This window comes from Oncorhynchus gorbuscha, linkage group LG01, assembly GCF_021184085.1.
Source record: "Oncorhynchus gorbuscha isolate QuinsamMale2020 ecotype Even-year linkage group LG01, OgorEven_v1.0, whole genome shotgun sequence".
NCBI classification, from domain to species: domain Eukaryota; kingdom Metazoa; phylum Chordata; class Actinopteri; order Salmoniformes; family Salmonidae; genus Oncorhynchus; species Oncorhynchus gorbuscha.
In genome coordinates, this window is record NC_060173.1 from 75,538,763 (window position 1) to 75,549,273 (window position 10,511).

Genomic DNA, 10,511 nt, shown 5'->3' on the forward strand with positions numbered 1-10,511 from the left:
GTCTCTCAAAGCGCTTCATGATGACAGAAGTCAGTTCCACGGGGAGATGATCATTCTCTGTAAGCCCTAGACACTTGTGCGTGAAAAGCCCAAGAGGGCGGCTGTTTCTGAGATACTGGATTCTGCGTGCCATGCACCAACATAGTTTTGCTCATTTTAACGTTCAGTCAAACAGTAACTGGGTGCCTGTTTGCCTGCTTTATGTAGCAAGCCACAGACACTTGACTTATTGTCTGTAAGCGTGATCCATTTTCATGAACGGGCTGGTGTACTTAATAAACTGGCCCGTGGGTGTATACAAACAGCATAACTGGTTATAAAGTGGCAGAATTGTCTTTTAAACCTTGCTCTAACCCTAACCAGCAAGCTGTTGCAGTAATAGTTGATAGTTTGAGCATCTGTATGTCATCTATAGGGGACTATGCAAATAAAGTATGGCTGTCTATGTGCTACAATGTGTCCCTAATCTCAAACCAGCCTTATCAGGTTTTTCTGGGCTTTCATGCTCTCTGCAACAGATACTTTCCACCAGCAGGCAGTGTATGGGCCTTTCTGTATCCTATGCCTGTAAATGGATATAGAGGAAGAGCACAGCAATACTCTCCAGTGCCCCCAAACCTCTGAGGTCTCCTTGGTCCACAAAGATTTATTACACACTGCTTACATAAGTGTTAAAAATGAGGCTCTCCCCGTATCTCCTCTGTTGCTTCAGATTCCAGAGTGCGTCCCAAATGGCACCCTATGTAGTGCACTACTTTTGGCCAATGCCCTATGGGAATAGGGTGCCATTTGGAGAATAAAAAAGCTTTACTGATGTACCGTTATACACCTACAGTATGGAAAACACCTGGATGTGCCCAATGAAACAAGCAGCTTTGTTGAAATTTACCAAGACCACCAATAGTAATAATTTATACTACAATTTGGCCTTTCATAATTTAAAAGTAAGCAGGTTTTAGGGTGCCGCCAGGGTGTGGTGTACTTTCCATGCAAAGCAGAAATGTTTTTTGGTAGATATTTTTGTAGGTCAACCATCACGATCCTCTATCGCTTTGCCTCTTTCTCTCTCCCCAGCGTGAGTGGCCTGTCGCCGTTCATGGGGGACAACGACAACGAGACCCTGTCCAACGTGACCTCGGCCACCTGGGACTTTGAAGACGACGCCTTCGATGAGATCTCAGACCACGCCAAAGACTTCATCACCATGCTGCTGAAGAAAGATATGAAGTAAGCACGATGGTGCTGCTCTCTGAAACACAACATGATGAAAGACTGAATGCATCCCAAATGGCACCCTATTCCCTACATAGTGCACTACTTTACCATATTTTAGGGTGCCATTTGGGATGAAGTCCCAGTCTTGACATGATTTTTGTGTAAATGTTGTAGAATGGCTTTGATCAGCCTGCCAGATGTCTGTTTTCATTGTTGAGGTGTAAGATGTACGTAATGCTTCCTTCCCAAATGGCACCCTATTCCCTGGGTTGTAGACTACTTTTGACCAGGGCTCTGGTCAAACGTAGTGCACTATATAGGGTGCTATTTGAGACTCGACCCAAATCACTATCTGATGTGTTGGAATACAGTGAGAATGAGATCTTTACGCCTCTCGCTCAGTGCTCATGTGGTTCTCTGATCGTAGGGCCAGACTAACATGTGATCGCTGCTATGAACACCCATGGCTAAAACAAGACACGGGCAAAATGGAGGCCAAGAAGCTGTCCAAGGAAAGGATGAAGAAATACATCCTCAGAAGGAAATGGCAGGTAGGTGCAAGCAGAACAGATTGTGGGCTTTGTCCCATAGGGCTCTGGTCAAAAGTAGTTGACTGCAGTATATAGGGAATAGGGTGTCATTTTGGGATGCCGCCCATTTCTCATGTCACAGTGCAACATAACGGCCATCCATCTTTAACAGTAGGGCTGTGCTCCGCAGCGTAAAATAGTTTAAATGAGAAACAAGACTAGCACTGTAGTATGGCACAGTATATGAATCATCCAAAACATGTGCGTTTGAGAATGTTATTTAGAATTTGCTATAGGAGAGGCTACAGAAATTGTTGACTTGCCTCATCAGGCCGTCTCGATGAGCTTCCAAGTTGGTTAAGAAAAGTGAATCTCACTAAGTCCCTGCAGTTCAACTCATTCTCTGAGTGCTCACACATGAGTAGACCGCTCATTTTACAACAAAGTCAACATGGAGGTCCATTAGTATTTCATGAGGTTGAAAAGGACAAACTGCAAGCATCATGTTGGAAAACTAGAGCACAAAACAGTAGACTGTGAAAGTGGAGCGATGTCTCTTTTTTGTCCTTTATAAATCCTGAAGGCAACAATCTCAGGGATCAAGTTATCAATCTTTGGTTGTAGTAGTAAGCATACTTTTAGGATCACAGACTGGGTGTGTCCCAAATGGCATCCTTCGCCATATATAGGGCGCTACTATAGACCAGCTCAGTGCACTATAAAGGGAATAGGGTGCCATTTGGGACTCACACCTAGTCTATACTTCATGGCCAACAAACAGGACATTTCAAATTGATACAAACGAGCCCATTTACTTATAAGATTGCGGTTCTAACATTTCTGGAGGATGTAATTATCTTCTAGCCTAAGGACTGTTTGTACTGCTCAGACATGTAACGATTGCATCATTGATTTCATGGCAGAAAACGGGACATGCAGTGCGGGCCATAGGAAGACTGTCGTCCATGGCGATGTTGGCGGGCGTCAGTGCCAAGAAGGGCTCCCCTACCGAAGGTGGCATGGCATCAAAACATTTTATTTTATTTTTTTACTCATGAATGTTCTAAACCTTTCTGTTGTACCCCTGAGCAAGGGATGGCACTCAGCTAGGGGTGTTTGTTTTATTAATGCCACTGAAAATATTTGCCCTCATTTTTTTGGAGCACTTTGGTTGGTACAGTAGGTGGTGCTGCCAAGGGAGCTGCTGCTCCTATTTGAAGTCAAAGCAGCACTCTGCACCAGTTTAACTTGAGGCTAAAACAATGTCATTTTGTTTTGTCCCATATTTTGCAGAGGACAACCAGTTCCTTGAGTTCCTGGAGTCTGAGGAGAGAACCCAGGTCAAGCCCACCTTCAGCTCCATGATAAAGGATGTTGAGGTGGTAGAGGGGAGCGCAGCCAGATTTGACTGCAAGATTGAGGGTAATGTCTCACAAACTCCTAATTTACATATACATGCAACATGGCCTCCTAATTTACATAAACATGCATCACAAGTGCTGTATCCATTCATCTGCCCCCCCCCTTAAAATATTTAGATGCACTATTGTAAAGTGGCTGTTCCACTGGATGTCATAAGGTGAATGCACCAATTTGTAAGTCGCTCTGGATAAGAGCGTCTGCTAAATGACATAAATGTAAATGTAAAAGTACATAAACCAAACAGAAGGAAGGCAAATGTGGTTTTGTGAGGCAGCACACATAGTGTAAACTTCTCTCGATGGTTGCCCATAATTGTAATCTGTTCATCCCATTCATATTTCTAATACTACCTGCATCCTATGAATACCCATTGAGAAACACAGCCTGCATCCCGAAGTGGCATATGCTACAATATGCTGTTCATCCTATAAGAAGGCTGCTCATTGACTACAACTCAGCCTTCAACACCATAGTGTCCTCCAAGTTCCTCACTAAGCTCAGGGCCCTGGGTCTGAACCCCTCCCTGTGCAACTGGATCCGAGACTTCCTGACGGGCCAACCCCAGGTGGTGATGGTAGGCAACAACACCTCCGCCAGGCTGATCCTCAACACAGGGGACCCACAAGGGTGCATGCTCAGCCCCCCTCCTGTGTACTCCCTGTTCTCCAACGCAATCATCAAGATTGCTGACGACACAACAGTGGTAGTGAGGAGGTGAGTGGTGGCAGGAAAATAACCTTTCCCTCAATGTCAACAAAACGAGCTGCTCACGGACTACAGGAGACAGCAGAGAGCACATCCCCAAACACGTCAACAGACTGCAGTGGAGAGGGTCAAAAGCTTAGTTCATGAAACCAGTTTTAACCAGGGCAGTAGCAAATTGAGTTAGAAAACCATGATAAATCTGCAACAATCAACTATTATGTTGAAGATGAAGATGCCTAGTTTATGGCACAGTATCGTATTTTAAATCAATTCCAGCAAAAATGTAAAATGTAACATTTCATCCCAAATTCTCATTACTGAAAAGTGTCATGATTAAATTATCGGTTCATTTTATATAATTGTTGTTGTTCTAACTTATTTGAATAAAACACATTATGTTGCTGTAGTATGTCCATAAATTATAATAATTGTATACCTAGTTGAAGTTCAACTATAATATTAGTACATAAAAAGTGTCTGTGGACATGTTTCTCATTACCATAACACTTTCAAGTTCCTATATATTTTTTTATAGTTTCATAGTTTTATTCATGTATGATGTATCATCTATTGAAGTAGTCCTTAGATGAGCATAAGTTAATATCTTCACTTAGATGCCTTCAGCATGAGGATCTTATTCTGAAGGCATATTTCGGTAATGATAAGCTAATTCTAATGTGTAGTCAATGGGGTGCGCTGGGCTGTAACTTTAATTTACTAGGACCACTGCTTACATATAGTATAGATTTTTTTTTGTTGTCAAACATCCATTATTTGATTAAGTAGAGGTTGTCAAGAAATATGGTTGTATAAACCCAATTTTGTTTCACTTACAGCCACAATCTGGAGTTTGTCTTTCAGCAAAGAACAACCCCACCACTTAAAGGAGAATATCCCCCATTTTGATGTGTGTGATTTTAGTATTCAAGTTATTTGGATCAACAAATTAGTTACTGAATCTCGAATGGAGCTCAGTACAGTTTTTTTTGTTTATGGCAAACTATGCACACTCATTACCAAAACATACATTCTCATCTCAGAAACCTGCTTATCATTACTGTAATGCACCAATATTTTGTAAATGGTAAGAAAAATAACTAAGACAAAATTACTGAAGTATAAATCTAATAGTATGCCTTTATCCAAATGTGTACATAAAAATAACATGTCTACACAAGTAATTATGACAAACAAGATTCAGAAGGTTACGTGTTGCGGTAATGAGAAATTACAAAATGTATTTACTTGTTATTGTAATTGTAAATGTAATTCAATGTTATGTTTAACTTAGGTGATCAATGTAAAAAAAAAAAAAAAAAATTGATTTGTTTACCTTTTTCGACTTGGAAAACAGTTGTGGAAATTGTGGTAAAATGCATAATATCAGGTCAACTAACTTTAACAATAATTCTGAAATGGCAATTGCACCGCCCGTAACCGCAGGGCTTTGCAGAGGGCAGTGCAGTCAGCCCAACGTATCATTGGGGGCACACTACCTGCCCTACAGGACATCTACAGCACCCGTCACGGTAGGCCAAGAAGATCATCAAGAACCTTGGGCAACTGCAGCCTGGTGATCTCTGTGAGGTGAGCCAGAGCCATGGCCTGTTCACCCTGCTACCATCTAGAAGTTGGAAGCCGTTCAAGTGCATCGAAGCTGGGGACCGGTAGACTGAAGCTGTTGATCAATCTCCGGGCCATCAGACAGTTAAATAGTAACCACTAGCCGGCTTCCACCCAGTACCCTGTCCTGAACCTTAGACACTGTCACTAGCCGGCTACCTTCCGCTAAACTGTACACGAACCAAAGTAATAAAGTTGGTCTGTATTTTGTGGTTCCCAGGCTACCCTGATCCAGAGGTGGTGTGGTACAAAGACGAACAGCCCATCAAGGAGACGCGCCACTACCAGATTGATTACGACGAAGAGGGCAACTGCAGCCTGGTGATCTCTGAGGTGAACGGCGACGACGATGCCAAATACACCGTCAAGGCTGTCAACAGTCTGGGCGAGGCCACATGCACAGCCGAACTCCTGGTGGAGGTGATGGCGGAGGAGGAGGAGGAGGAAGAAGAGGAATGAGTGGTACAACCAGTACAAAACAAACCGATATCCCCTGTTTTTAGCTTTTACTATATTTTTTAATAGCTGTGTTGGTAATACACTCCCCTTCTCTGACACACTCTGAAATGGGAGAGAGGGAATGGGCTTCATTACCTTTTGCTATGATTATGCACTTTCCTACTTATCAGTTATAGTAGATATCAGATGTTGATATTTCTAACATTACCTTGACATTAACCGCATTCCAGCTGTTTGTGTGTGATCCATTTATTTGATTTGCTAAATTTACAGTCTCTACGGTTATCTACGGTTTTCTCCCCTCAACCAAACAAACCCGAAGTCAGTGGCGTGTTTGTGGGTTGTTCCACCAATTCGGTGCCTTATGAGAAGTGTAACTTGGTCAACATTTTTTATTTTATTTCACCAAATGTTAACTTTGTCATAGAGTGCACATGTTCAACTTAATAACAAACACATTTTCCTAAGTGTATAAGTGCCAAATAATGTAACACGGTTGACAATTTCATCTTATATCGGCCATGAATCCCCTAGTGGGGGAATGGATGTTTGTGTGCAAGCTTCACAAAAACATGTTTAATTGTTAAAACATTTCTAGCCTGTCTATCTATGCGTAACAGAGTTGATGTGTTATGGCTGACCCGCTCAGTTTTTTTCCACCACAGGAGTAGAAACCAGCTCCCCTGCTTTTACACTATGATTTGATTGTTAGATGTTGAATGTTTCTTTTGAAAAGAATATTTAAACATGTTATAGTTTCACCATTATTTGAACGAGTTCAGTTCACGTAACAAGGTTGACCCTTAAAATGAGGGACAGACTTAAAGGAGTCACGAATCACATTGCATAAAGGATCCTCTTCACATTTGGCTTTGTCAAAGCGGCAAAATAACTAAGGCTTTACAATGATGGTGAAATGTTGGGGTTAAGTGGGTTCAAATGTTCCTAGAAGTCAGAGGGTGCACATCAAAATGCAGAATTTAGCCACTTTATTAGCAAGTTATTATTTATATTAAAAGTCTGTGATTTGAATTGTCCATGTGGTCTGTTAAAGGGCACTTCATTTAATATAACAAGGGTCAATTCAATATTGGTGACCAATTTCTACTTATATAAAAAGGCAATAATTTTGTGGAATGACCCTTGTTTTATCAGCATTATGGTATTTGCAATTACTTGGGCTTTTAGAATGTTTTTAAATTATTTAAGCACAGTCTTGTTATCATATTTGAGCATCAGTTTTGTGATTTTCCCTGCAAGCACGTGTCCACCATTGTTACACATTTGCAATACTAAACAGACCAGTGAATTATCACACACAGATTTTTATTTTGTATTCAGTTGTGTGTAGATTATATTTCTTCAATTTTTATAAATGTATCAGTATGAGAGATTACATGTAATGAGAACACTACAAGTGTAGTTGCTCACGGTTACAAAATAAATTATCACAAAATCAAGCTGGTTGTATTTCGTGATTGGGATGAGTTTCCTATAGTGTTAGAAGCATTGGGAAATAATGTCTAGATTGTTCTTTTTTAACTGACAAAAACAACAAACAGGAAAAAAAATGACCGACCGGCATTGCTCAATTAATTGACTTATTTCTATAACTTCCTTAACTGAAGAGGCTAATATGTACACCATAAATACTAGAACTGCACAACTATGAAACTTGGCTTCAGATACCCTCACCTCTGGGATAAAGCTATTCTCAAAACTGAGACCAACTTCCTTCACAAGGCCCAGGGTCACAAGGAACAAGCTCTATTATGTTGGCAATTGTGAGACTTGGAGCACCAGGGACAAGTGAACATCAGCAATGACTTCCAAAAAAAACTCACCAGGAACACGTCCACGTTCCCTAACGCCCTCTTCCTCCAGCCCTGAGCACTCGCTGGAGGGGAACTGTTAGCCATTGCCGCCTCACTCTGACTTTGAGAACAATCTCTACCTTCTCCAGAGCATTTAGTGTTCCTCGATCATTATCAATGGGGAAACACTAACTGTATTCTCCTCACCTCCATATGGTCATTTTCACGATTTCATAAATTAATATAACGCAACTTTAGATCATTAGAACGCATTCCCCAAAAGCCACACAATACCCCTGAACGGATTTCTGCAAATATGTAAAATGCCACGTGAGTCCTCTTTTACATTCGGGGTCGTCGCAGAGTTCAATTGCTCAAACAACCCTGAAAAGGCAGGCTATCGCTCCCTCAGTTGCCTATTGTTAGGTTTGCGTAAACTCTGGTATCAGGATAATTAACAATGAGTCCCCTATTTTATACTATGTATTGATTATTAGCGAAGTAATAAATGGCAAATGCAACTTTCGTATATACAGGCTCACTGTAATGCCAAGCAGGGCAGAACAGAGAACTGACAAGATTTGCACAAGTAGACAATGGACCTGATCGGACAGCTCAGAGCCTCTGCTCTTTTCTGTCCATAAGAAACTATTGGATTGGTGGAAGAGGCAGGGCAGGCCAGGAACAAGGAAGAAGGGTGTGGTCAGCAAGGCATCCCCGGAGGCTGAATGCCCTAAGGTTATCAGAACGGTTGTAGATTAGTTTCGCCTTTTTGCTTTTCCCGACATGAGTTCGTGGTGTTTTGTTTTAGAGATAGAGGTAAAAATTAAAAGAAAAAGTTAAAAAGAAAAAGAAACTGACAAGATTTATGTAAACAGTGTTCTTATACTGTGATAGACATTAGGCCAACAGACAGGTTGGAACAATGTCTATCACAGTAGAAACTGGGCGTGGTTTAGACTCACCCAGCCTATTGTTGATTGTTTTCGTACGAGCGGGTACCAGCCCCCGGGCGCTCCAGTTGATAGATGTAACTTGCTGTGAAGAATATCTATGTGCTCATGCTCGATACCGTTATCTCGCACCTGGCTCCTGTTATCTAACAAAAGACCGCTTGTTCTCGCAACACCCCGCTCTGAATGTGCCCCCACCCCACCCCCCAACACATTGCACAGTTCCTGTCTTCATGCTACTCTGTATTTTTCCATCATGAGAAAGGCCCATGGCCCTGAAACTGTTAACAATGTTTCAAGTCAGCTATGTTGCATAACACATACATACATCCACACAAGCCAACAGCAGATAATATTCAATCATATATATGGTAATGGCTATAATGTAAAACACAGAATCCAACACTATGCACATCAACAACTAATGCTAGCCAGAGTGAGATGTGCTGAAATCTAAAGGAATACCAAGATAAACCCTCAACTTTTTCAGCTAGTTGGCCGTCAACATTTTAGCTATTAAGAGTTGCTAACTGTGGATAACAGTCATTCAAGATTTCAGCATAGCTAGCTAGCAAAGCAATTCACATGTCTTGCTAGTCAACCAAGTGACACCTGCATCTCCAGCTGTAGCCACTGAAAAACAATGAGGGGAAAAAGTCACTCACCCACTCCTCCAATGACATGACATCCTCCCAGCAGCTAACGTTAGACTCTGTTTTTAACTTGCTAAATAAATAGGTAGTGCCAGAAATAGACAAGCTAGCCCAGGGGTGTCAAACTCAATCAGCACATGGGCCGTATTGAAAATGTGGTGCACTCAAAATGTGTTGTTGTTGAGTAGCCCGTCTAGGCTACTGCTCAAATGATGCTGTAATAGGCCTACATGTTTCTCCTTTGTATGGTGTTTTGTTGCAGGTTTAGTGTTTTAGGTTATTGTCAAGCTTTAGAAATCAAAGCCACTGAAAGCAAGCCCCATTGAAGTTGAATTCACCATTGCAAGAACATTGAGCTGTAATTTTATAAAGTAGACTGTTGACTCATTTTATAGTTGCTTGTTTGTCCAATTTGGTTCAAGGGCATTGTTTGATACCTGCACTAGCCTATTATCTACATTATGACTGACTTGTGATCTTTGCCCATACTAGTTTGATTGTATTGACATTTATTTTTGTATTTATTTAACCTTTATTTTACTAGGCAAGTCAGTTTAAGAACAAATTCTTATTTACAATGACGGCCTACACCGGCCAAACCCGGACGACGCTGGTCCAATTGTGCCTGCACTGAGACTCCCAATCACGGCCGGTTGTGATATAGCTTTAGTTACAGTAGTCCATTTTAGTTCAAAATATTGAGTCATTGAAACTGGGACAGTGCATCCCAAATGGGTGGAGGCAGCAAACAATGTACGAGGCCAGCAGGGATTTACAACTTCATTGCAATATTATTTTGGACTACCAAGAAATTGGTGAACTATATTAATCATGCATTGAACTACATCCATCCATTCTGCCAACAATGCCTTACTCTACGTCATGGAATTTTGAGTCAAATAGGTTCTATTTTTAAAACCTCTTTTAAAAGTCAGTTTTGCAGCATAAACTAGGAATTTTATATTTTTTACTGCTGTTATGGTCTGTTTCATATCTGCAAAGTAGTTCCAACATTGTCGGTTCCACTTTAACAGAAGAAAACACTACATGCTGCATGAACTGTTGGCAGCTCCTCAACAACAGGAAGCGACAACTCCGGTGGATCTGGCTTTCCCCGCAACCTTTCTTCTTCAAGCT

At 41.3% G+C, this 10,511-nt stretch overlaps 1 protein-coding gene across 2 annotated transcripts in view; it reads left to right on the plus strand.

Moving 5' to 3' along the window:
- The window catches only part of LOC124042085 (myosin light chain kinase, smooth muscle-like), an 86,569-nt gene extending 79,155 nt beyond the window's left edge, over nt 1–7,414 (plus strand). For both annotated transcript variants that reach the window (XM_046360413.1, XM_046360421.1), the window contains 5 exons: nt 1,075–1,227; nt 1,643–1,766; nt 2,669–2,759; nt 3,039–3,167; nt 5,716–7,414. In XM_046360413.1, coding sequence (XP_046216369.1) covers nt 1,075–1,227; nt 1,643–1,766; nt 2,669–2,759; nt 3,039–3,167; nt 5,716–5,954 — 736 coding nt within the window. In that variant the 3' untranslated portion in view covers nt 5,955–7,414. The remainder of the gene's footprint in view (nt 1–1,074; nt 1,228–1,642; nt 1,767–2,668; nt 2,760–3,038; nt 3,168–5,715) is intronic.
- The last annotated feature ends 3,097 nt before the right edge of the window (nt 7,415–10,511 follow it).